The sequence below is a fragment of the Diachasma alloeum genome, unplaced genomic scaffold, assembly GCF_001412515.2.
Source record: "Diachasma alloeum isolate Michigan unplaced genomic scaffold, Dall2.0 Dall_scaffold_00354, whole genome shotgun sequence".
In the NCBI taxonomy this organism is placed as follows: Eukaryota; Metazoa; Arthropoda; class Insecta; order Hymenoptera; family Braconidae; genus Diachasma; species Diachasma alloeum.
Window position 1 is genome coordinate 205,047 of NW_021680493.1, and position 25,407 is coordinate 230,453.

The 25,407-nt window shown below is 41.0% G+C and overlaps 4 protein-coding genes across 5 annotated transcripts; 1 reads left to right on the forward strand and 3 right to left on the reverse strand.

The window, feature by feature from the left end:
* The first annotated feature begins 1 nt into the window (after position 1).
* LOC107041085 (protein ELYS) lies at positions 2–11,314 on the forward strand. Of its 2 annotated transcripts, none has more exons than XM_015261465.2 (5): positions 2–311; positions 1,361–4,919; positions 5,249–9,565; positions 9,939–10,011; positions 10,532–11,314. In XM_015261465.2, exons 1-5 carry the CDS (start codon positions 282–284, stop codon positions 10,701–10,703), a joined length of 8,151 nt encoding a protein of 2,716 aa, XP_015116951.1. In that variant the 5' UTR covers positions 2–281; the 3' UTR covers positions 10,704–11,314. The 2 variants fall into 2 exon arrangements, with proteins under 2 accessions (XP_015116951.1, XP_015116952.1); XM_015261466.1 differs by having other exon boundaries at positions 9,939–10,007; positions 10,532–10,614.
* LOC107041087 (trichohyalin) lies at positions 11,224–18,714 on the reverse strand. Its single transcript, XM_015261468.2, has 6 exons — positions 18,519–18,714; positions 18,146–18,208; positions 17,537–17,654; positions 16,278–16,455; positions 14,982–15,317; positions 11,224–14,132 (listed from the first exon to the last, which is right to left on the reverse strand). Exons 1-6 carry the CDS (start codon positions 18,574–18,576, stop codon positions 13,854–13,856), a joined length of 1,032 nt encoding a protein of 343 aa, XP_015116954.1. The 5' UTR covers positions 18,577–18,714; the 3' UTR covers positions 11,224–13,853.
* Positions 18,715–20,271: 1,557 nt separating this feature from the next.
* On the reverse strand, positions 20,272–22,328 carry LOC107041115 (TPPP family protein CG45057). Its single transcript, XM_015261513.1, has 3 exons — positions 22,085–22,328; positions 21,566–21,695; positions 20,272–20,529 (listed from the first exon to the last, which is right to left on the reverse strand). Exons 1-3 carry the CDS (start codon positions 22,249–22,251, stop codon positions 20,338–20,340), a joined length of 489 nt encoding a protein of 162 aa, XP_015116999.1. The 5' UTR covers positions 22,252–22,328; the 3' UTR covers positions 20,272–20,337.
* Positions 22,329–22,357: 29 nt separating this feature from the next.
* On the reverse strand, positions 22,358–25,276 carry LOC107041116. The gene is made up of 5 exons (XM_015261514.1): positions 25,006–25,276; positions 24,658–24,756; positions 23,905–24,176; positions 23,318–23,533; positions 22,358–23,228 (listed from the first exon to the last, which is right to left on the reverse strand). Exons 1-5 carry the CDS (start codon positions 25,208–25,210, stop codon positions 22,950–22,952), a joined length of 1,071 nt encoding a protein of 356 aa, XP_015117000.1. The 5' UTR covers positions 25,211–25,276; the 3' UTR covers positions 22,358–22,949.
* Positions 25,277–25,407: the final 131 nt, after the last annotated feature.

Consider the following 25,407-nt stretch of genomic DNA (forward strand, 5'->3'; position numbering starts at 1 on the left):
GGCTGTGCGGTTTTAAAATGGTTACACGAGCAATGGATTAACCCATCAAACCCTTTTTTACAACAATTTTTGAGCGATTACCACGGAAAACCCGTTAGTTAGCGTCTCTAGGACATTAAAGTTCATTAAAATTCTCATGGTAGCCTTGTGATCGACGTAATCAGCCTGATAGAGGTGGTAAATTCATAGTGACGGTGTGGACATAACCTCAACAACGAGATCAACGGCTTCATCAATGCTGGATTCAGCGGGCGAAAGGGGATTCTGATTTGTTTGGAATTATGAATGACCTGGAGGACACACACTGCGAGGTAAATTACTTGGGGGAATTGTTTTGTCCCCGGGAGGGCTGGGGATGGGGGAATGACTTGTTCGCGTTAAAGTGCCTGCGATGCCGCCAATATTCGAGGAATGAAGGAATTATTATGTTCAAGGGTATAAAGCAGGCATTGAATGCGGGAGATGCGTTTGAATGATTTAAAAAAATTTATTTTGAGTTTTTATTCACTTCAATATTTTTGTTGGGAATTTACAAACTTATGGATTTGTTCCAGTGGGAATTTCAAATTATGTGCAATGAATAATCTATTTATTGCCAATTAACGATTTATAGTTGTTTGTGAATTTGTTCTCTTAATTTTCTGAACAATTACTCAATTTTTTACGATAAAAATCTTTAATAATGTATTTATTTTTGACGAATAGTCGCTAATAAAGTCTTTATTTTAGGTGGAGGAAAATTATGATATTTGAGGGTATAAAGCAGGAATTGAACTCTGGAGATGCGTTTGAATGATTTAAAAAATTTTATTTGGAGTTTTCATTCACTTCAATATTTTTCTTGGGAATTTACAAACTTATGGATTTGTTCCAGTGGGAATGTTTCGATTATATGGAATAAATAAACAATTTACTCCAAATGAACAATTTATACTTCTTTGTGAATTTGTTGTCTTAATTTTCTGAACAATTACTCAATTTTTCACGATAAAAGTCTTTAATCAAGTATTTCAACGACTGCTTTAAATGTCGTTAATTGAATGCAAAAAAAATTCGCTGCATGCATTCCTCAGAAACCCTTCAATCGAATCCAAAACAAGTGGGAAATTGCTCTTGTAGTGTATATCCACTACAAGAGCTTTTACTTATTTTAGTTATTTTAGTCATTTTTGTTAATAATTTAGCAATATGCTGCCGAATGGTTATCTCGCACACCATTTCCCTCTATCAAGCATAATTAATTGTTTATTTCATTTTATTAAATTAAATAAGATTGATTTTTACCTAATTTTGTCGGATTCTCAACTTAGTTGAATGTTATCAACATTTCGATAAAAATCAACATTTCGTCTCTCTCCAGGTTCGCAGATCGGTGGATCTCCAGCTCTCCCCCCTCTCCCCAAATGCCTCCCTCGAGGATGACGCCTCACCACCCCACTCCCCCTCCCCCTCCTCGACCCAGGGTGGATTTTGCCCAGACACCCACTACGCCTACCTCACCTGTCGCTCGCGCCTGACAGTCTTCAACACTCGAACGGGTGCGAGCATCTCCTCCTGGACATTTCGCCACCGAATATCCTCAGTCTCCCCGTTTCCCTCCCCCCCAGGTCACATTCCCCTCCTCCTAGTGGGTCTGGACAACGACGCGCCCCGTCTACGAGACTCCCAAGGGCTGATTTGTGTCTTCGACAGCACGATTTCTCAAGTTCTGCGTGCGATAAGAACCCCATCAGGTGTTGAGCACCTCTGCATCATCACGGGGGGTGCCAGCTGGGAGTATCTAGATGACAAACGTGTGGATGTTCTCCCTGGGTCCTCTGGACTGGCCTGCGCAGCCCTCAGGAACCTCGACCACTTGGTAATCGATCTTCGTCGCACCTCCTGGGAGGACCTCCGGACTTATCCGCTTTACGATGAGGCTAATCCCGCGGATTTGGAGACCTCAGACCCATCGACAACCCTGAGGCATCGGAATCGCGAGCGTCACGCCTTCCACAATCTCATGTCTACGAGAATCGAGAGGTACATCTCCTTCAAACGAGAGGATTTCGAGTCATCCCTCCTGCAGGATCCCCTCACAACATTCCTCACCTGTTCCCGAAAGATAGGCTGCATAATCTCCGGATGCCTGGGCCACGTGATCCTGTGGCAGCTCGATGGAATCGTGAGATGGATCAGCCCCCCCCTGGAAGACAACATCCTGATAAGTCATCTAGCCCTGCTAGAGCCCACTGACGACCCCAGGCCCTTCTGCTACCTCTGGGTGGCCCACCAGGACGACACCCTGGTGTCCCCAGTGCTCAGAATGTTCGCAATGCTCTTCGAACGAAAGTACTTGTACAGAGGATCCAATCAGTACTTCAATCTCGAGGGAGAGCCTTCGATAAAACTGGAGCTGGACCTCGAGGAGGGATCCAGGGTGGTCAGCCTGTGTCCCATCCCCAGGGACAGCACCCTGGAGACAGAATCAGGGACAAAAACGCCCGAGGACAGTCTCTTGCTCATCGGTACAGAGGGGAGAACCTTTTTATTTGATCTGAATCAGTGGTACAAGGAGCAGATGCCAAGGACTCTTGGGGACTCCACGAATGTCGATGCTATTTTATCGGCCTACTGCACCAGAACTGAGGGACAATCACCGGAGAATTTTGTCGTCAGCTGCAGCCACGTGCCATCGACTCTCAAGGAATTCCCAGCAGCTGGACAAGGCTCCCCAGAGGAGTTCTTTTTTCCAAACTCATTGTCCTTGGAGTGGAGTGAGTTGGGGACTGCTAGGATAACAACCTGGATGACACGAGGAGTTCAGTCGCAGTTGCTGAGGGAAATGTCCCTGTCGGGGCCTGTGATAATGCTGCATCCAGCTGATACATTTCACAGATGTGTGGCTGTTGGTCTGATTCCCTTCAGTGGGGATTCCTCGTTTAACAGTGATCCTGACTCCCAGAGGGACTCACTGCTGACCCTCTGTCTGGAGCAACGCTGGACGACTTTTCTCCTGAGGTGTGTCAGGGACTGGAGTGATGGGAGTGCTGCTTATCTCTTCCCCTCGTTCATCAGGTGGGCTGTCCAGAGAGCTTCGACCATTAAACTCATGGCACACAGACTCTGCATTCCCCTGTTTGATCAGTCGGGGAGCAGCATTGGGGAGGCCGAGGTCAGGACTCTGAGGTCTTTCTGCCAGCAAATGGAGTGCCTATCCAATGTTGTGGAGAATCTGCCAGTGGCCACTCAGGACCAGGACACGCAGCAACGAACTTTGAAGAGGATCACAATCTATCTTCAGGTACTCCTGTGGTTCCTCGACGTAGGTTTGTTACCAGAATCGCAGGACATGGACGAGGAGTCCCTGCCCATTTCCATAGTCCTCAGGATTCCCTACCCAGCAGATCGACTGATCTCCATTTACCAAGAAAAACGAGAGAGGTACAAGAAGGAGGGAGTCAAGAAATCCGAGAAAGAGGAGGATCTCTTCATCGACGAATTAATCAGTCGCGACTGCAGTGGACTGGTTTCCCAATGGGAGCGAGAGGCCACAGAGACGGTGTCTGACGGTAGATACCCTCCCCCATCCCTCCAATCCCTGTTAAGAAGCATTCTAACTGACTGCTACCACCGTGACACCAATGAAATGGAGAACAAGCACCAGATTATCATCTACCTGCTGATGGACCTGGTGATGCTGCTCCAGGGCTCGTGTCCCAGTGTCGATCAGCTTGTGAAGTATCCAGCGGCATTCAAGCTCAGTCCTAGCTTGATAAAACTCACTCAGGCCCTTTGGCTGCTGGATCACGAGGATTACCACGGCTTCTTGGAGATAATGACAGGACAATTGGTCTGCGATTCAGACGTCAAGGACTGGCACCACAAATTGGTGATAAGAACTCTGATCAGAAGTGCACAGAACAAACTAGCCCTCATTTATCTCAGAGTGAGAAAGCCTCCACTGTCTTCTCTCGATGAACAGGGAACTGTCATCAGTCTCTCGGTGGAGCATGGACTGGTGCAATCGGCTTTTCATCGAAGGCCACCATCCCACTACAGCCAGTTGTTGAGGAGATTCTTCAAGGCTTGCAAGGACAATAATCGTCTCAACGATATCCTCCACCTCGCCATGGACTCCGAGGAGGAGGAGACTTTTGTTCAGTTTCTTGAAGGGGAGAAGTGCGAGGAGACGAGACTGCTTTACTACCTCCAGAAGTCCAGGTACAACGAGGCTGGGGGTGTCTCCCTGGGGCAGAGAGCAACGTCATCCAAGAATTCCTCGTCCTCTGCTGTTTTCAATGCCTATAATGCAACTCTTCCCGAAATTACCAGGAGATTTACTTCGCAATTTGGGAGGAGAAATGTTCAGGTGGAGCCTGAGGGCAATTATCCCAGGCCTTTGTCACATATAAAGAGCAGATCGAGGATCGGGGAGATGCACGAGGCTGTCATCAGGAAGGCCAGGGAGACGTTCACCAGGGGGGATAGACTCCAGATTCCTTTTATCACAGCTCCTTCGTTGTCGCTGAGGGCTGGTGCCACCACGAGTGATGGAAATTGCGTCATGTTTGCTGAGAGGAGGCCATATGGGAAACGAACTCTTGATCAGATGAGGGCGGAGGATCCTGAGGGGAGCGGCGGCCCCAGGAAGAGGAGGAGGACTGAGGAGATGGCTGAGGACACTAGGCAGCTCAGCATCAGCATGGTGTTTGATACGCCCTTGGTCAAGAGGAAGAACCAGATGAATTGCAGGGACAATGGTGCTGAGACTCCTCACTCCATTCTCAAGATCAGGAGGATGATTCAGGAGTCCATTTCACCGAAGGAATCGCCCACTGAGGAGGAGAGGGAGAAGAGACCTAGGCAGATTAGGTTCAGTATTAATCAACCGAGACTGGAGGACTCTTCTGTTGATGAAGATGGCGGTGGTGGTGAGGGTGAGGAGAATTTATTGATCGAAGGATTTTCATTCATTTCTTGAAGAAATTTGTTTGTTCACTTTTTTAAATGATTTCGTCTATTTTTCATTGATTTTATTCATGCTCTTTATTCAATTATTTCATTCATGTTTTTTATTCAAGGGTTTTTGTAATTTTTTTGATGATTTTATTAATGTTTTATTATTCTTTTTTTTAATACTTTTTTTTTCAAATGTCACCAAGTTATGACGAGTTTTCTTTTAATATGTAAACGATTTAAATTATTCCTCACCACGTTGTTAAATTATTTCACATCAGTAATTGAACATGGATTTTGTCATCCCCAGGAGACCACCGACCAGAAGAAGATGAGCAAAAAATCGCTGACAATTCAAATCCCGAAGAGAGTGATGGCTTCCAGAGTCCCGAAACGAGTGGTCAGAATCTGGGACAGAGTACAATTCTCTCCAACGACTCAAATCTGTCGCTCCCCCTTCCAGGACCCCGACGTCGCCCCAGTCTGAGAAAAACCCTGGACGATGACCTCCTGAGGAAGTCCTTGAGACATTCAGTGCTGACAAGAGACTCATCCCTGGATTCCGACAGGCTCTCCCTGGATAATTCAGTGTCTTCTGATATTGTTTCCAGTACATTGTTGCAGCCAGCCACCCCCAGGGTGTCCAATCGCTTCGACCCATCGGTCTGTGCGTCAACAGTGCTGTCCCCTGGGTCCAGTTACGAGTTTTCCCCAGGGGAAATCAAGAAGAATGGCACAACTTGCTCGATCAACTCGACCGAGTCCTTGAAGGACTCCTCTGGGCTCGAGGAGGGAGAGATTGACGATATTGACGACGAGGGGAGTATCGTCGAGGAGATTGTCACGACAACGTCGATAACTACAACAACAATTGTTCGAGAGGAATTTTCCGTTGAGCGAACTGATCTGAATGACAATACAGAGAACGAATCCAATTTCGAAGTGGACGAGAAGAGTTATCACTCAATGGAGGTTGAAGAGAGGATTGTCATCACAGAGCCATCACGAAATGATGCTGACACCTCAACTGATGGCCAGGCACAATCAGAGGAGGAGAAAACTCCAGGTGAAGTCCAGGAGGATCAGGAGCAGTTGCCATCGGACGACTATGACGAGGAACTCCTAGCCCTGAAGTACGAGGATGACGACGACAACGACGACGTCTTCAAGAGTCTCTCGAACTCGATTGAAGTCAATCGAGAACTAACTCCAGGGCCCGATGTTCCTGAAGGCGCCAAGAAGACAGTGACAAGTCGTTTCAATGAAGAATTCAACATCACTGATGACGAGTCGAGGAGTGTTGATGAGAGTCTCTTTACGAGGAAGAAAATCCAGGATGAAGGGGCTTCGGGGATAGTGAGGCCTGAGTCTGTGAACATAACTGATGACGAGAGTGAACCTGAGGATGTTGGGGGTTCAGGGAGTGATGGAAAGTTAAATGAAAGACGTACAAATGAGGATTGCTCTGGTGTTATCAATAAATCCTCAACTGAATGCCTAAAAGTCCAGGATAAAATCCAGGAGGATGTACTTGAAGAAGATTTTGCCCCTAAATCCTCAGCTGAATCTCCAAAAACCCGAGTGGATTCATCGGAAAAAGTCCAGGAAGCAGTGCTTGAAGAAGATTTCGTTCCTAAATCTTCAGCTGAATCACCAAAAACCCGAGTGGATTCATCGGAAAAAATCCAGGAAGCAGTACTTGAAGAGGATTTCGTTCCTAAATCTTCAGTTGAATCACCAAAAACCTGGGAGAAATCCCAGGAAGAACTTGTTGAAGACTCGACACCAGTGAGACTGACGAGATCACGAAGAGGATCATCGGTGGCTGCGGAGACCCCTGAGGCTCTGAAAACCCCGAGGACACGTCGTGCAACCTCCCTAGTTCAGGATGTTCCATACCCGAAGACATCAGCATCGTCATCAGGGGAATCTCCTGTGACCCCAGTGAAACGAAGAGGAAGACGAGCCACGTCTCTAGTTAAAGAAGTGTTAACGTCATCGTTGCTTGCTTCCCCGGCCCTTGGGGACGTCCAGGAGGTGCCAATGAGGAGATCTCGGAGGAAAGAACCTGAAGTGAAGACAGGATCAACTCCGGGGACTATTGAAGAAATTCCTGAGGAGGCTGAACCTGTGAGGAAGGGGAGGGGCAGGCGAGGGGCTTCTGTTGTTCAGGATGTGACTCCCAGGATGACTCGAGGGGCATCAGTAGGACAGGATGATGATTCTCCAGCTGGTGAGGCTGTTGTTGAAGAAGGGACTCCCAGGACAACATCAACTCCAGAGACTATTGAAGAAATTCCTGAGGAGGCTGAACCTGTGAAGAAAGGGAGAGGAAGACGAGGGGCATCTGTTGCTAAGGATGGCATTCCCAGGATGACTCGAGGGGCATCAGTTGTACAGGATGATGAATCTCAAGCTGGTGAGGATGCTGAAGAAGCTGGAGAGGAGCCTGAGCCTGTGAGGAAGGGGAGAGGCAGGCGAGGGGCTTCTGTTGTTCAGGATGTGACTCCCAGGATGACTCGAGGGGCATCAGTAGGACAGGATGATGATTCTCCAGCTGGTGAGGCTGTTGTTGAAGAAGGGACTCCCAGGACAACATCAACTCCAGAGACTATTGAAGAAATTCCTGAGGAGGCTGAACCTGTGAAGAAAGGGAGAGGAAGACGAGGGGCATCTGTTGCTAAGGATGGCATTCCCAGGATGACTCGAGGGGCATCAGTTGCACAGGATGATGAATCTCAAGCTGGTGAGGATGCTGAAGAAGCTGGAGAGGAGCCGGAACCTGTGAAGAAAGGAAGAGGAAGGCGAGGGGCTTCTGTTGTTAAAGAAGAGACACCCAGGACAACATCAACTCCAGAGACTATTGAAGAAATTCCTGAGGAGGTTGAACCTGTGAAGAAAGGGAGAGGAAGACGAGGGGCGTCAGTAGCAAAGGATAATGATGCTCCAGCTGGTGAGACTGCTGAAGAAGCTGGTGAAGAGTCTGAACCTGTGAAGAAAGTGAGAGGAAGACGAGGGACTTCTGTTGTTAAAGAAGAGACACCCAGGACAACATCAACTCCAGAGACTATTGAAGAAATTCCTGAGGAGGTTGAACCTGTGAAGAAAGGGAGAGGAAGACGAGGGGCGTCAGTAGCAAAGGATAATGATGCTCCAGCTGGTGAGACTGCTGAAGAAGCTGGTGAAGAGTCTGAACCTGTGAAGAAAGTGAGAGGAAGACGAGGGACTTCTGTTGTTAAAGAAGAGACACCCAGGACAACATCAACTCCAGAGACTATTGAAGAAATTCCTGAGGAGGCTGAACCTGTGAGGAAAGGGAGAGGAAGACGAGGGGCTTCTGTTGCTAAGGAAGGGACTCCCAGAATGACTCGAGGGGCATCATCAGCGCAGGAAGATGAATCTCCAGCTGGTGAGACTGTTGAAGAAGCTGGTGAGGAGGCTGAACCTGTGAAGAAAGGGAGAGGAAAACGAGGGGCATCTGTCGCTAAAGACGTCAACGTCACTGCTAAAAATACTCCAGACGAATCTTCATCGCTTCGAGAGGATGAGAAGCCTCTGGGGATGAGAGTAAAACGAACTCGTGGGGGTTCAGTAGCTAAAGAGGCAGAAGAGCCTTCATTACCCCCGAGAAGAACGAGAGCCGCGTCAGTAACCACTGAGGAAGACCCCAAGAGGCCGAAACGAGGAAGAACAGCTTCATCATCTTCGGAACTTAACGAAGAAATAGCGGAGAAGAGCAGAAAGACTCGTGCTGCGTCGTATTCCGATGTGAAAGATCATGAGGAGAGAGTAAAACCGAAGCGAGGGAGAGCTGCATCAACTTCGGAATTGAATGAAGAGACAGTGGAGAGACCGAGGAGGACTAGGGCAGGATCAGTGGCCTCGGAGGTACCAGAGGAGAGTGCGAAGAGGGCAATGAGAGGTGCTTCAGTGGCTAAAGACCTTGATGGGGGAAAGAACACGAGGTCCAAGAGGACTAGAACAGCATCAGCTTCTTCGGGGGGTGAGGACGACGTCAAGGAGGAGGAGGAGGTGAAGAGGACGAGGCGAGGGGCTTCACTTGTCAAGGAGGAGGAGGTGGGGGGCAAGAGGACACGTGGGGGATCTGTCACGAGGGATTCTGATGATGTTGACACCTCGATTCTGCCCAGAAGAGCACGAGGGGCCTCTGTCAGCAAGGATGAGGATGAGGAGAAAGTTTCGGTTCGTTCGACTAGACGAAGAGGATTAGCTCCCAAGGAACTTCCTAGTGAACCTCTGAGGACTAGGCGAGGGGGGAGCATTGTCAGGGAGGTGATCCCTGAGGAGAACAGTGATGAGTCGGTTAATGAGACTCTTGGTGGGGTTGAGAGGATGAGGGGGAGGATTCAGGCCATTCCGGAGGAGGAAGAGGTCGGTGGGGCTGGGAGGGCGAGGGCCAGGGGGAGGAGGGCCATGAGTGTGGATTTGTCGCAGGAGGGTGTGGGTGGGGCGAGGGGTGGAGGGAGGAGGAGGGCTGCCTCCGAGACGAAGGACCTCGAGGATGAGGAAATTGTGGAGAGACCGAGGAGGGGCCGGAGGGGGAGGGAGGAGGAATTTCGGTTTGCTGATCCTGAGGAGGCGAGGGGCATGCAGCAGAGATGTGAAGGTGAGTTGGCAGGGATGACCATCAGTCCTGCAATTTTGCGATTTTAAAAGAATTTCTGACTTACATTGATCAAGGTTTAAATTTACTGATCGAAATTTAAAAATGATTGATAAACTAAAGTTCCAATTGACGATGAACTATAAAACTGCAAAACTATAAATTGTCTATTAAGTAGGTAATACGAATTTTTTTCATAAGGGATTTCCGATTATCCAAATAATTGTCAATCTTCCTAAGTCAATTACTGATTAATGAATAATTCGAAATTCGACTATTTAAATTGATGATTACTTCAATAATTAAAATTTAAGAGTTATATTAACTAATTGATTACTTAATACTTTAACAGTAATTATAATTTATGGAATTTTAGTTTCAGATCAAGTGCCAGATTTCATCTTCTCGCCACCGGTGATACGGTCCAGGGATAATATTCAGGATCGTAGGTATAAATTTTTGTAGCTCTAGTATTTTATTGAGGGTGAGAGGAGAGTTCATCAATATTCACGAGTTTTGAAATTTCATTAAAAATGCAGTTTTCCCCGAAAATGTCTCCTGAGAGAATTCAGTAATTAACAAGATATCTTCTATGATGAATTTCCTTGCATAAAAAAGCATAAAAATCTCATAAATTTTATTTCATCGCACTTATATCAGAAACTATTGACTCGAAAAAAAGAGAAATTCCTCGCAAAAAAATCCCACGACATTTTCTCTGAAATTCAGCAATTAACAATAGATAGTGAATCTCCTCCCACAACAAAACGTTGAAAAATGTAATTATCCACTTCGAAAGTGTCAAGAGGCCTTTTGTATTTTCTCTGAGATTGATCGCCTCAAACGAAAAGTGAAGAACCGTCTCATTGCTTTGAAAGCAAAAGCACTTTCTCTCGTATCTTTAATAATTAAAACTGCATCAATTATTTCCCAGATGTGTGTCACGATATTTCTCTCATTCATTTCCAGGGAAATAGTCAATTTCATTCCTCCACTCACTGAGGAAGAGAAGAAAATCGCTCCAGTGAAATCGAGAATGAGTAGAAACGAGGATGCCAAGCAGGTCACCAGACTGTCACACGTGCCTGGTTATCGCACCAAATTTGTACTACCTAAATGGTCCCAAGGTACTTCCAAGTAAATAAATTAAATTCCCAGAAAAAAAAATGTTGATAGTGTTTCGATGAAACTGTTGGTGCTGACAACATTAAAAACCTGGTGAACAAACCTGGTGAACTTTCGTCTATTCCATCTTCGTAATCACAAGTGCATTATTCCAAGGGAGATAGAATTCTCTGCGCTCCGACTGAAAGACTAGCTAGGAAAAAAATTATACCAATGGGTCATTCCTGCAATCTGATAATTATTTTTCCTCGACGATTGCTGTGCACAATGTCCCCTGCCCTTGAAACAATTTTTTTTTAATGTACAAATGTGGAAACGATTTTTCTTCAGTTCATCTTCCGTTCTAGACTTAGAGTAATTTTTTTCTTCATTAATTAATGATATCGTTACCGTTTAATTAGTAATTCAGTTTCCCATTATCATTGTGTTTGAAATGTGAAAAGGTTTTTTCTCTTGAGATTTCTTGAATTTTCATCTACGTGGGAAGAGTGAAAATTCAGAATATTTTTTATGATTCAAGCATGTGTTTCGTTCTGTTTGTTTTTTTTCGTTTATTATTCGGAGAAAGTAAAACCTTGTAACATACAGTTGTAAATAATTTATTGATATGCTCATGTATAGCTATAATAATGCAATAAACATATAAAAAAAATCTATCGTGTACCATTTTGTTGAGAGAGCCCTCGATTAATGAATCCATCTTATTTTAAATGTATAATCTCTACATTAATGTTAATCATTTGTTGATTAAAGTGAGGCCTTCGTCGTTCGATTCATGTGGGGTATTGTACTTAATTGTGTCAATTAACTATTTCCCTACTGTAATTAATAACAAAAAAAGATTTACAATTCTACAATTTGAATTTTTAATTCGTTAAATTCGAGGAAAAAAGTCCTGGAATTAAAAAAAAGTCATTTCCTGTCAATTAATTGTTTTATGATTAATAATAAAGTCTTTGCAATTTTCATGATTTGGATTATTGAGTCGTTAAATCCGAGGAAAAAGTCCTGGAATTGAACTCTTCTGATAAATAACTGTTTGATATTCATTTCGGCAATTGATTAGTCAGTTAATTCATTATGAACACGTTTACAATTTGATTTGAATTATCCTCGCATATATAAACTCTCAATTGATGCAGTACAGTAACAAGATCATTACGTACATAACTTTGATTAATCGTTGAAATTTAAGTCACCTCGATTATTGTTTAATACTCGTTACAATCTGGTACAGAGCCAAACATTTAAAGTGTCAGATCTTTGGCAATGTTGTTTTTCCATCGCTCTTCCATTTTTCGATAAATATTGCGAAGTAGTAATTATTAGAAATAGTATAAAATAGTCTGATTACATCATTAGTAACCAATGGATTCACTATCAATTAATTACGAAAGTAAAAATACTCGAATATCAATACTTTACTCTTTTTACTGGAAAATTGTCTCTTTTATCGACGTGTCCTGGAGAATTATTCAATAATACGTAACTCGGATGAAATTAAAGAAGAAGAAATGAGAGAAGAAGAGGTGAAGAGACTGAGAATTTTACTTTTAATAGGGCGTCATCAATGTAGCTGTTGGAGTTGTAACGAATCGGTGAATAGATAAGCATAATTACATCAATCGCTAACGATTCTGTATGATCATTAGATAATACTGATAATTTGATTGATCCATTTGGTGATCGAGTCCGGTTTTAATTAATAAGTTATTGTAAATAGCGTGGAATGCCCCATAAATAATGATGTCAGAATTGAAAACATCAATTACAATTTAATCGAATTGGTTTCGTAAGAAGAATAATTCTATTCTCTCGTCAATTCAACAATTGAACAATTCAAATTATTCAAATTCGAATTATCATGTTTGCGTAGTTTCATAAAAATGAAAAATATTCTGCATTTAGTCAAAATCGTGTTCAATTACGTCTTTTCCAAATCCATTCCAGTTACGCCCTTTCATTTTGAAATACTAATATGTATTTTCATCCAGAACACGTCGTTCCTACGAAACGAAAATTGAATTTCGCGTGGTAACTACATAAAAATAAAATAATTCATATTATTATCAACAACTTCGTTGAAATTACAGATACCGTTGTGTATACCATTCAAGTTGAGCACTCGTATTGCAAACAATGCCTCGTGAAAAGGCACAAAACACTGTGATTATTATCGTCATATTCGTTTCTCCAAGATAACTCCCGTTAGGGAGTGCACTATGGCAACAGTCGCACGTTAAACTTCGCATTACTTCAATTGTGCGAGGGAGGAGATGATTAAATCCGTGGGGAATTCTTCTCGAGTTACTGACAACTTCCAGAGGAATGTTTGATTGAATTATTCATGAGGGGAGACTCACGTGGCGTTGAATGCTCAATTATCTAGGTGATGAGTGACTGAGAACTTTCGAGAGATTTTTTCCTATAAAATTCGAAAAATTTCCAGTTGAATTGTTCTATTTGTTCAATTATCTTGATAACGAGTGATGCTAGGAGAAAATTTCACAAAACATTTTTGTAGCTTAGGAAATGCTCTAGAAAAAATGTCGAATGATTTTTTCTCCAAAAATTACTAATTATGATTCAATTGGAAATTTTCTTATGAAAATGTTAAGAGGATTGAATTATTCGCAATAAGTCTATTTTCAGAAAATGCAATTGAATATGTTCTTTAGAGAATTTCATTATCTACGAAAATACTTTTTCACATTTCCACCTAAAATGACTGATTGACGAGATCCATCATATCTAATATCTCCTCAACCCCAAACTTTCCTGAAGAATTCAATCATCTCTCCCCTCAAATCCCTCTAAAATTTCTCAACTACCCTTTTCTATAGAATTTAAAAGGTCTTTCTTTTCTACAAAATTTAATCCACGTGAAAGTTTCCTTGAAAAATCTTCTAGTTGAATTGTCAAGTGAAATATTTCTCGCCATTTTCATCCAAAATGGATCGTATGACCTGCGCCATCTCCTCAAAAACTTCCTCTGAATCCCCTGAAGAACTCAATCATCTCCCCTCCCCAAAACTCTCTGAACAACTCACCATCCTAAGGCATTAGTGTCGTTGGAATGTGAGTCCGAACCGCTGGAAGAGTGACGAAAGTGAGAAGACCAACGCCTACACCGATTTCCCCTAAACTACATCTGAGATCACGACCCCTACTGGTGTTTGCAGCCATCCTTGACCCTGCGTTTGTGTTTCTCCTCGTGTGAGAGTGAAGGCGACTGCATCTGCATGCGTCTCTGTCCCTGAATGGGCATGTAGCAGGGGGCATCGTCCATCAATTCCTGTGGAGGCGTGGGCAGAACGTACGAGGGACTGACAGTGTTGCTGGAGCTGCTGGAGGTGGTGCTGCGATGCCCACTTCCACTGTACGTTGGGTCAATGATGGTGGCAACATTGGGCATCTCTCGATTGTCCTCTGGCTCCTCGAGGACCTGTCGAGAATAATTAGTTTTTATAATATTTCGGTTGAAATTTGAAATTTATAAAATAATTGATAATTTAAGGCTCGGGTGGATTATCTTCCGAACGTCATCTCGATTGTTTTTCCATCTTCATAATGTAAAACATGTCACAATTTCCATCGGATTTTACATCGCAGGAGTCTCTAAAAATTATGATTGTACAATCAAAAAAAGGAGAACTGAAAAAAGGGGAACTGAACATTTTCAAAGAGAGTTTTTAATCAAGATTAAGAAATAAGTCCAGTAGAGAGGAAATAGTGAATGGATAATTTATCAGGGTAACTAACGATCTGACAGGCATTGACTGCTGTGACAAACGACGACCTAACGGCCATTAGACATCAAATTATTAATTTGCAATTTCTTCTCTACTGCGTTTATTTCCCAATATTATTCAAAAACGCTCTTTGAAAATGTTCAGCTTTTTCCACGTTTTTTTGACTGTACAATCATAATTTTTGGTGATTCCAGGGCTATGTAAAACTGAATAGCAATTGAAGATTATTTAAGACTATCAAAATAAAAATAAAACAAGATCACGTTCGAAAGATAATCTACCCAGGCCTTAAATTTTCAATTGACTATGAATTACATAATTGACAACACGGGATTTTAAATTGACTATTGGTCAAATATTTCAGAATTTCTTGAAAGGAATTTTCGATTAGCCAAATTATCGTCAATCCTTCGAACTCAATTACTGATTGATAAAATAATTCGCAAATTGGATATTTAATTGGTCACTCATTTAATAATTAAAAATTGATGAGCATTATTAGCTGACTGTTGACTTCCTCAAAATTAAACATTATGTCTGACCTGGATCTCCTCAGGGTCCGGGTACTGAGGGTGATTCTTGGGTTTTCTGTCGTAGGAGACCTTCAAGTCCAGCTTGTCAGGTCTCTGGGGCCTCTCCATCTCGTTCTGCACCTCCAGCTGTTGCTGTTGCTGCAGCTGGCGCTCCAGTTTTTTCTGCCTCGCACGCTCCCTCGCACGTCTGGCCTTCGCCCTCTCCTTCTCCTGGAGCATTCGTGCTAGCTCGGCGTCCTGGGCCTCCATCGCTAGCTTCTGGTCCTGGAGGAGCTGGTCATCGATGGGACCGTCACTCGTGTCCACCGATCGCTCCTCCTCCTCCTGGAGCTGCCTCGCTAATTCCTGCAGTTGATTAATTTTTTTATTATGCGAGAAGGGAATTAGGTGAAAGACAAAAAAATTGAAGAGATAGAGAGTCAAATTTTCGTTGGAAATGTCTTCTAATTCATCAAATTCATAGAATTCGTGAAATTGGAGGGAATTAATTTCGTTGATTTTAATGATAGATATAGATTTATTTTCCTTTTGTACGGCATTACTCCTTTTACAATAGAAATACAGTTTCCCATTGTTGTGCACTCGTTGTAAGATAATACATAAGACCGAACTAGTTGGACGTGCACGAGTGCACTAGCTCAATGGTAATGAAAATAACAAGAATAAAAATTTTAATAATAAACTCAATAGGCTACAGTAACAATGTGTTAGGCCGGTTGCCGGAATGTTTCCACGTCCCTCGACTTTTATTCTCTTCACGCCCCTCTCGCTCCTCCTTCCTTGGCGTGTTGATTTTAATTATTCTAATTGAAATGACGTAATCAACAGAATTCTGATAAATTTGAATTGTTTGTGTATTGAGGGTTTCCTAAGAAGTACTGCAGAGATTTCAGTTTAGGGTATTTGAATTCCAATTCATTGAATTGTTAATTCGATTTTTGGATAGATGATTTGGAAGATTCTGCACTCTTAGTTGTTCAATAGTTTGGAAAATCGGTGTTCGTGATTTAATGAGAGAATAAAAGTGTTTTTCTCGCAGAATTGATGCCGTTGAAGTGTAATTAAATATACAGAATCAATTTTTCATTCCGGCGAGATGCCGATTGAAGTAATTATCATTATTTATTCATTCAATATTTTTTTATTCAATATTATTTCTTTACCTCTAATAAATCCCCTCAACTAAAAACCTCTGAATGGAGATATTGATAATAAAAAAATTTTAAGTGAAATCTTGTTGTTCAGAAGTATTAATTTGTGACCTGTGGTTTTGGTGAAGGCATTTATTTTGTTTTCGTGACATACTTGGTCTTTCTCCTCCTGCAGACGTCTCTGCATTTCCAATTCAGCCTCGACTTGTGCCGCTTCATCATCCAGTCGTAATTGAAGCCTCATTCTCTCTTGGAGTTCTCTCTCCTTCATCCGCTCCTCTCTTTCGAGATTCAGAGCTACCTGTCGAGCCACCATAGCGTCTCTCTCTTCCCTGAGGAATCCATACGAATTACTCTCTGAACTAATTCTCAATACAGTAAAAAATCAAATATTGAACAAAAAATTAACAAAAAATTTAGATTCTTCGTGGAAGAGTGAAGTCTGAAGGGAATAAAGTCGTCTTCTTCTACTGAATTATTTATAGAGAATAATGCATGCGGATAATGGCATTTTTCCATAAATGAGTACAGTTATTGTTGCTAATAAATTAGCAATTTGCCTCCGAATGGGTTCTCTTTTTTTAATTCTTATTTCACTATTCTCTTCTTCTGTTTTTTCATGTCATAGTACAGTCATCGATTGAAATGTCATCAAAATTTTGCGTATTATTTCGTTCTGTCAAATAATTCTACATTCAGACCCTCTCAAGACTCGAATTCGTTTTCAGTCCGGGTTTAATCAAGGTTTAATTGAGGTTTAATCAGTGTATAGCCGGGATTAAATCGGGGTTTATTCAGGATTTAGCCAGAGTTTAACCCAGGTTCTGTCGGAAGTTAGTCGGGACCATGAATCAATGTGAATAAGTATTCAACATAATAGACTGCGGTACCTGAGTTTAATAGAGATAGAGATTTTTATATAAAAAGCTCATGACGGTATTGTGTAACTTGATAAGTAATGAGCTGTTCTCACCATTTTTCAACTTGATTAAGAAGACACTGAAATATAATTTTCAAGCCCTGATTTAATTGTTATTACTGATGAATCTTTCAGTAATCATGAAAAAATCGATTTTCTCTTTCAAATCGCATAAACAATGAGCTGTAATTCAACAACGAATTGTGCGATCCTCGTCGTATTCTGATAGAATCAAGAGGGTATTGTTATCAATTTTTTGAGCTATGGCTAATTTCATTTTGAGGACAATTTTTCGAGTGATCGTTAAAAAATCGATTATTGGAAAAATATAAATTTTTTCGAATCTGTACGAAAGATTGAGTTTTTATTAGTGTCAATAAATAGAGCTTGTTAAAGTCGATATTCATGAGAAAAATCAGGAAATTCCATTGATCCAGAGCTTCCCTTCAGAAGCAAAAATACGAATAAGAATCACTTGAGTATGCGAAACTCACTGCTGTTGAACCAGTGAATGATATCTCAATTCCTCCAGCTGCTGCTCCACCCGTGCCCGTGGCAAATCCTCTCTCACTTGGGCATTACGCACTTTGTTCCCTGTGTAATGCTCCTTGACTATTAAACACGACAAGAACATTATCGTCATGATAATTCCTGAGTCACGTAGAGTTTGCAGAATGTGATCCAGTGATGTGGCAAAAACTCGGGAATTTACCTCATTTCGAGATGTGTTTTATCCAATATCTCAGGATCGGAAGGAGCTAGCAAAAATTTCCAAAAGACATTTTTTGTAGAGAATTTCATCAGCTACAAAAAAGGTCCTAAGAAGAATTCCGCTATCTCCCTTCACTTCCGAGTTATTTCCCAAAAACCAATCTTCATTAAAAATGAAGATTGAAATTAAAGGAGATTTTAAATATTCGATATTTCCGGAACCAAGGATTCGATTTCCGCAATTCACGTCTCATTTTGAAGCTCAACAAAATATCTTCAAAACGAATTGAGACTTTTCAAAATTCACTCAACCAATCCCGAGCAATTCCCCCGCGAACCTTTCGTTTCCCCACATCACGAGAATCACAAACGAAAAAACAAAATCCACTGACTCTCTTCATCCTGCAATCGATACGCCAGGGCGCCGTCCTCGTGAACCAGCCACTCTCGACACACTGTAATCACCAGTGAATAAATTCCTCACGTAAACCGATGCGTGACAAAGGAATTCCAACGAGTCGCCAGCTTTCGTTAACAAAAGCCTCAAAAATGCCCGTGAGAATGAGTCAAAAAAGGGTAAAACGGACCTTCTCCAATCCCCAATATCCCCCGATCAAACAATCCGATTCCGGCAAGTCAGCGCTCATTTTGAAGTCCGAAAAAATGCCTTCAACATGAAAAAAAAATCCAAAAATTCCACTCTGCGGATCTCGAGTTATCGTGGATTGAAGAAGCTCCCTTTTATCTAGCAGCCGATGCCCTTACCCTCGTTGACTCTTCCAGCCTTCGGTAATGAGTCTGAACTCAGCACTGACTTCGCCATATTCACTCGAAGCACTAATAATCCGATATTATTCAACACTGGTGGGTCACCTATTGTTTACGAGTGTTGCCTTATGGGACAGAGCGGACGGAGTAACTCCACTCCATTTTGAAATGTTTATTTCGCCAATTCGGTAGGACGCCGTTGGCAGTACTGACCGGGAGAAGGCGCATGCCAGAGCCACTCACCCAGGAAAGGTTGTGCATTCGTGTGGAATTTTCGTGAGTGTTGGTGGGTGACAGGCTCCTGCGTTGTGTAGTGTGTGTAAGTGGTGTGTGTGGGGCAGGCACTTGTGTCGTGTTGGGTGGTGGAGAGAGACGGAAGCGAGGAGACAGCTCATGCTATGCGGGAAAAAGCTGTTTGGCTGTGTTCTCGAAGGTAAGGAGGGCATGTGTGCGTGTGCACTTGCTGTTTTGTTTTTTATTCGGGGGGGTTGAGGACGGTCATTGAAAGAGGAGGACGTTGCTGGTGTAGGAAGTATTTTAATGAAACGGGTATAAACGCAATAAGTTCATTACCCAAATAACTTGGCCGTGTCTATTCGCACGCTCCACGATAAATTTTACCGTGGATTCACGGTAGATTCTCACTCACCATAAGATGTTTGTATTATTTAGTAAACATTCGACTGGAGTTTCGTCGTAAGACACGCACAGACGAGTCTCTCCAGGGAGAGTGATCTCATAGTATAATAAATCCAAGTTGTATCGTTTAGTAATATGATCGAATTGTTTTTGCTCTTTTCAATAGCATCGATGATTACTTTAGTAATATTATGACAAGTTGCACCTTACAGTAATTTAGATTTATTTATCGTAATTGAAATTTGAAAAATAATATAATAATTGGTAATTCAATTTCTCAATTATTGGTTGAAAAAATAATTCGGAATTTAAAAAGTTGAATTGATGATTATTTTTAGAATCCAAAATTGATGAGTAATATTAACAAATGACTTATTCCAAATGTAACTGTAATTTAAAATTTCGATTATGCCGATGTCTGATTCCACCGGTCACTTAGGACTGGTCACTTAGGAAATCACTGGACCACTCGATTGGAAATCAAAGAAGAAATCACCGGAAATCAAGTGATTTCCAATGACTTCTGGAAATCATCAGAAATCAGTAGAAATCATAAAGAAATCAGGTGATTTCAGGAATAATTAGAAATCATCGATGAAAGGGAAACCCAAATTTTTCATTCAAGCTCACTTACATGATCCCATCTGACCCTCATGACCAGGGCCTGGGACTTAGTGTCACTATGATTGTTGATAACAATTGAATGATTGTTGATAACAATCGTAGTGGCACAAAGTCTCGGGCCCTGCTCATGACCTTACGCACATATTCCCGAAAAATTCCGGAAAAATCGATGAATTATCTCGCTGAAAACCGATAGAAGATTCAACCCGATCCCATCGGTGAAACGTACGTTCCACTTTGAATACTGGAGCAAATTTCCCGGATGAATGAGCAACGAGCGCGTGAGTACAATCGAATGAAAGTAGAGAATAATGGGAAGACGTCTCTCTATTATTCCGAAAGACGCTGGTTTCGTTGTAATTGTCGCCGCCATGAGCTCATTAGACCCCCCTTCATTGTTTATTCAATGCTAATTATTGATTCTCCTAGCTCAGACGTTGATGGGATAATTCCCTCAGAAGTACTCGAACCCCGGCGATTTTCATCGGCCCTCGATGATAATTTATTTCGAAACAGAGTGCGTCAACTTATTTTAATTGGAGGAATGCAAATATTATTTAGATTTTCGCGATTTATCGTAGGTATCCTTCTGCTTGTATCCCCCGACGTAACCGTCATTAGCAGCTGTGTCTGCACGGCCCTCTTTTCCTTTTCCCTTTCCCGATGCGTCGAAACGCTCCTTGTGCGCTCCCGTGTATTTGGATGTGTCCGTTAGATTACGCACAGCTTCACTATCAACTACTTTCTGAAAAGGAATGGAATGCGACGGTTAACGACGCGATGAGTTGTTGGCTGACGAAAAATTTTCATAGAAAAACCTAGCGAATTCGGTAGACAATTCTATTGGATTTCTAGTGCATTGCTACTGGAAATTCTATTAGTTTTTGACCGATTCTATTGAAGAACTCCGAAGGTTCATTGCGCACTTTTTTAGATAGAAAATATGGTCAATAGAAAATCGATTTTAATGTAAATTTTTCCATTTAAACTTTTTCTAAAGAATTCCTTGATAGAATTTTCCAAGTTTTTTCCACTTAATTTTTGCTCTCGAATGGGAACATTGTGTTCTTTTCATTCAAAAAATCAAAGAACAAAATTTCAACCAAGGAATTTCTATAGAAAAAATTTCAGTAGAATAAGTTGCACCGAAAAATCGAATTCTATTGATATTTCCGTAGAATATTTTTCATTGCACATTTTCAATTGGACAAAAATGGGTAGCTAAGCTTGCAATAGGAGTTTTGCAATAGAATCTATTGTACCAAAGACTAATAAAACGTTCAATAGAACTTTCTAGCAAATCCGACAGAGAATTCTCTTAGACTTCTATTGAAAATTCTATCAGGTTTTGGTCGATTTTATTGAAGCATTGAAATAGCTTTATTATCATTTTTTATTATTTTTTTGTTTTATTGGGGCAGCTTTATTGAGTGTTTTTTCAACAGAAACTATTTTATAGAACAGATCAGCGGAATTTTATTTTTCTATTGAGACTTTTTCTATAGAATTCCTCGACATGAATTTTTTAATGTTTTTTCCACTCAATTTATTCTCTCTTATCATGAAAAATGAAACAAAAAAGTTTTATAATCCCTATAGAAAAATCTAATTCCATTGATATTTTCTGTAGAATACTTTCCACTGAACATTTCTATTGCAGAAAAATGCGGAGATGAGCCGCGGAATTTTTCAATAGAAAATCAATAGAATTTTTAAACAAATTCACTAGGTTTTTCTATGAAATTTTCTCGTACGTGGGGGCATGAACTGGGGAAAGTAACCGTCGTGTGCGATAGTCCAGGTGCACCACACGACGTCAGCTTGTCGCGGATAATTTTTGGGTCAATGCCTTTACTCTGCGCCAGATCGTCGATGAACTTTTGGTAATTTTCTACGTCCAGCGCTTTTCGCCTGAAAATCGACGATTGTCGGTGGTACTTTCTACTTTTCGTGTTTATCCATTACTTTTTCAATTTTCTGAGGATGATTAGAGTTTGATCAGAGGAATTTATTCATTATGATTAATGCACTGTTGGCGAAAATTCGAATTTCATTTCGAATAAATAAAATTTCATTTTATTTTCACTTTGAAACTGGAAAAACACGTAATGTTTCAATTCTGCAAATTCGTCTCATGCGCTTTTCAATATCTACTCTCTCCATTGTTAAAAAATAACGATAATTAAAGTTTTAATTAAAATTCTGAACCAATTCTTAAATCGACAATTGAAAGTCATTCATAAAAAACAAATCATCGAATAGAATTAGTTTTTTCATTTCCTTCATATTGGACTACTCACTTGAATTTATTAAAGCATATAGCAGTATCGGTGGTAGTGATCTTCTTATCAAAAACCTGAGCCTGTTTCATCCATTTGTCACTCTGGGAGAGCGTCACTTGCTTCCCATCCGATTTAGTGTCTCCGAATTTGGAAAAGGCGGTGAATTGTTCCTCCAGAGTCGGCATTTTTATAAATTCAATTCCCTTTTAAATTACTCTGAACTTTGATTTTATTTCACGAAGGATTTAGGTCTGGAGTTTGTCTTAACGCATGCCAAATAAAATACAAATGATCATTTTTTTATTTTATTGAACAAAACACGTTAGTCAACAGTCTTTTGTCTCAATATTTACAGAGTTCAGAGTTATATATCCTCGTATATAAATAGTTTCTGATATAACACTTTCGTGTGTTTAATTCACTGTTTATGTTGTCCAACAGATTCTTTAAATTCAGGTTTATTAATTAATTAACTACTTATGTAATTAATTAACGAATTAATGGTTAAGGAATAGAATGACTTGACGATTAATTATTAATTAATTAAACATCACAGCGGCCCTGAGGAAGATTTCGTGTTTGATTCACTATTTATCAACTACTAGACATCAATTAATTAATTGATTGCTTGAAAAACTAATAAAGAAGTTCAACATAAATGAGTGGAAGGGTAAGGGAAAATGGGCTGTCTTTAATTATAAATATCTCCGGACTGAAAGACGCGATTTGAATGAGTCAACGCTCATTTGAAAGCCTGAAAAAATATATTCAAAACGAAAAAAAAATTGTTCGATTTCACTCTGCCGATCTCGAGATATTAGCGGTTCAAAATAGGCTATTTCACTTTTTATTTCATTTCAGTTCTTCACGATTAATTGATTAATTAATTATCACTGACATTGTCCACATCCAGCATGGCGAAAATCATCTTTCCGAGATTATCAATGTCTTTCCTATCGATTTTAACTAGACCCTCAAGCCTCCTCACCAGATCGTTGAGTAATACCTCCTTAGCACGAAATATTGCCATCGTACAACGGATTACAGCAGCACTCAGGAAGAGCATGTCTGACTCCATCGCCATGAAATTGACTTTGTCCTCTTTCGTTTTAGCTAGGGAACTGTGAGATGTCAACTGCAACTGGGAGAATAATTGCTGGTGCTGAAATAATAAAATAAGAATATTCTCGCAACAGTTTCTCTATATTATAAAAATACTTATGTTTCTGGAGGTTCAGATGTTTGATTTACCTGAAGATATGTCATGTCGAGGATATGAACAGCTGTGTTGTATACTTTAGGCAGTTTATCGAGCTTCAGTGCTGCCAGGAGCACCTCGATGCAGTCGAGAGGGGTGACGAGGGGTATTTTGAAGTTTGTTGTCTGGAATACTTTCATTTCTGATTGCACAACTGCGAATCGGTTAAACTGGTGGTTGGGCTCTAGCCTGTCTAGAGCAGAAAGCACCTAGTGATGGAAGAAAATGATGAAGGACAATAAATTGGGAATTTATTTTCATTTTCATTCAAACGATTTGAGAGAAAACGTGATGTGAGGGTTTTGTTTATTTAGCAGCTTGTAAAATTCTACAAATATTTAATTGTTCATTTATTTCATTAACCATATTATGAGAAAAAAACCTCAGGAAATATCTCTTCTAGTAAATAATGCAAAGATGAATAATTATTGACTTTTGAAATTATCAATTTTTCAAAATTTAACATTTGAATTCTAACATTTCATAATCAATAATTCAAAAACATGAATTTAATGAACTTAATAATCAAAAACTACAGAAGTACAAGTGGATAAAAGAGACAGAATTTCCCCAAAATTACCTGAGTGATGGTCAACCCCAGCATATGAGAATCCATCTTGCTAGCAAGTTGAATGCTACTCATGAGCCTCAGCATCAGCATCTTGGAGACCCTCTCACAAGCGCGTTTGTACTCCTCAGAGTCAGGGTGTGTCTCGTGCTCCTTGTATATCTCCCAGAACTGATTGCACACGAATTTCTCGTAAATATACAGTGACAGGTATTTTGTCCTGGGCCCAAGGGCGAAGGAGTCAGCGATGATGAATACCTTCTCCACGACCGTCATGGGAATGGCTGCACAATCGAGTGAACAACAATAATCATTGACAATTCATAATAATAGTTACCTCTTTCATTACATTACTTATTATTGATTATTAATAATCTGTAATGACACATCAAATTTCTTGTCTACTTCATCATTTTATTTATTCCATCGTCATCATTTCATCGTCATTATTTATTCCATGTTCATCATTTATAGACAATTATTAATTGGTAATCAATTGTTATAACAGACTAGGGGGCTACGGCCCCTGCTCGCTCCGCTCGCCAACTTCCATATGACCCCCATGACCCTTATTCTGACCCTCTGACCCTTATTTTGACCCTTGTGGCCCATATTTTGACACGCATTATAACTCTTGTGACCCTTCTGACCACTTCATAATATAGATAAAAATGCTTTTACCACGACTACGACTGTACTATCATCGAGAGAGTAAAATTAGAGACACGTTCGAAGAATACAATGCGTTATTTTGTAAATACTCACCCATGAATGGTATGTAGAACTCTCGCCCAGTCTTGATAATGTCTTCCTGCTTGTTGTTTACTTCTTGGATGTGCTTGAGCCACTCGGTAATCAGGGGTTCTACCCATTAATTCATGGCAATTGAACGGATTCATTACTTCAATTAATGAAAGAGGTGTTGGAGAAGAAAAAAACATGACTCGTCTAGTTGTCATTTGGGGAATGGCAATTCATTTGTGAAGTGACAATTAGATGAATGTTGTTCTCTCTTTCTCCAACATCCCCTGGGAATCACTGGAATTTATCAACTATCGAGGTCAACCTGAATATCAATACATGAGGGTTTTTATCGTAATTTGAGTGGGTTACCTGTCAGTGTCACGTTTCTATTCATGTTTAAGCCTTTTGTTCTGGGCTGCGATAATCCTCGGGTGGATATTGCCGCGACAAGTTGAAAAGGGACTCGTTTATTTACGTTCATCATGTGAATTGTGTGTTGAGTGGCGGCGCCGCTGCGGTGATGCGACTGTTGGTAGGGGGGAGTGGTTTTACCGACGAAAATGCCGGCCGGCATTTTTTTTCACTGTCCTATCGTTTTATTTTTTATCGTAAAAAGGAGAAAGGAAATCGATCTCGAAATATCTCGAAAATCTCGAATAAGCGTAAGCGTAAGACTGAAACCGAAGCGCCATTACATGAGGAGTGAAAAGGCGCGTGCGCAGCACGCGCGGCCTGTTATTGGGAAAGAGACAAGGGAGTGAAATCGTCGAG

Coding starts and splice junctions, on each gene's coding strand:
- LOC107041116 (XM_015261514.1), bottom strand. CDS start 25,210: ATGCCGGCCGGCATTTTCGTCGGTAAAACCACTCCCCCCTACCAACAG. Junction 24,177..24,657: donor GTTCTACATACCATTCATGG/GTGAGTATTTAC, acceptor TCGATTGTGCAG/CCATTCCCATGACGGTCGTG. Junction 23,229..23,317: donor TCGACATGACATATCTTCAG/GTAAATCAAACA, acceptor TTATTATTTCAG/CACCAGCAATTATTCTCCCA.
- LOC107041085 (XM_015261465.2), top strand. CDS start 282: ATGAATGACCTGGAGGACACACACTGCGAG. Junction 4,920..5,248: donor AGATGGCGGTGGTGGTGAGG/GTGAGGAGAATT, acceptor TGTCATCCCCAG/GAGACCACCGACCAGAAGAA. Junction 9,566..9,938: donor CATGCAGCAGAGATGTGAAG/GTGAGTTGGCAG, acceptor ATGGAATTTTAG/TTTCAGATCAAGTGCCAGAT.
- LOC107041115 (XM_015261513.1), bottom strand. CDS start 22,251: ATGCCGACTCTGGAGGAACAATTCACCGCCTTTTCCAAATTCGGAGAC. Junction 21,696..22,084: donor ATATGCTTTAATAAATTCAA/GTGAGTAGTCCA, acceptor GTCGATTTTCAG/GCGAAAAGCGCTGGACGTAG. Junction 20,530..21,565: donor CTGGACTATCGCACACGACG/GTTACTTTCCCC, acceptor ATTCCTTTTCAG/AAAGTAGTTGATAGTGAAGC.
- LOC107041087 (XM_015261468.2), bottom strand. CDS start 18,576: ATGGCGAAGTCAGTGCTGAGTTCAGACTCATTACCGAAGGCTGGAAGA. Junction 18,209..18,518: donor GGCTGGAAGAGTCAACGAGG/GTAAGGGCATCG, acceptor TGGTGATTACAG/TGTGTCGAGAGTGGCTGGTT. Junction 15,318..16,277: donor TGCAGGAGGAGAAAGACCAA/GTATGTCACGAA, acceptor AATCAACTGCAG/GAATTAGCGAGGCAGCTCCA.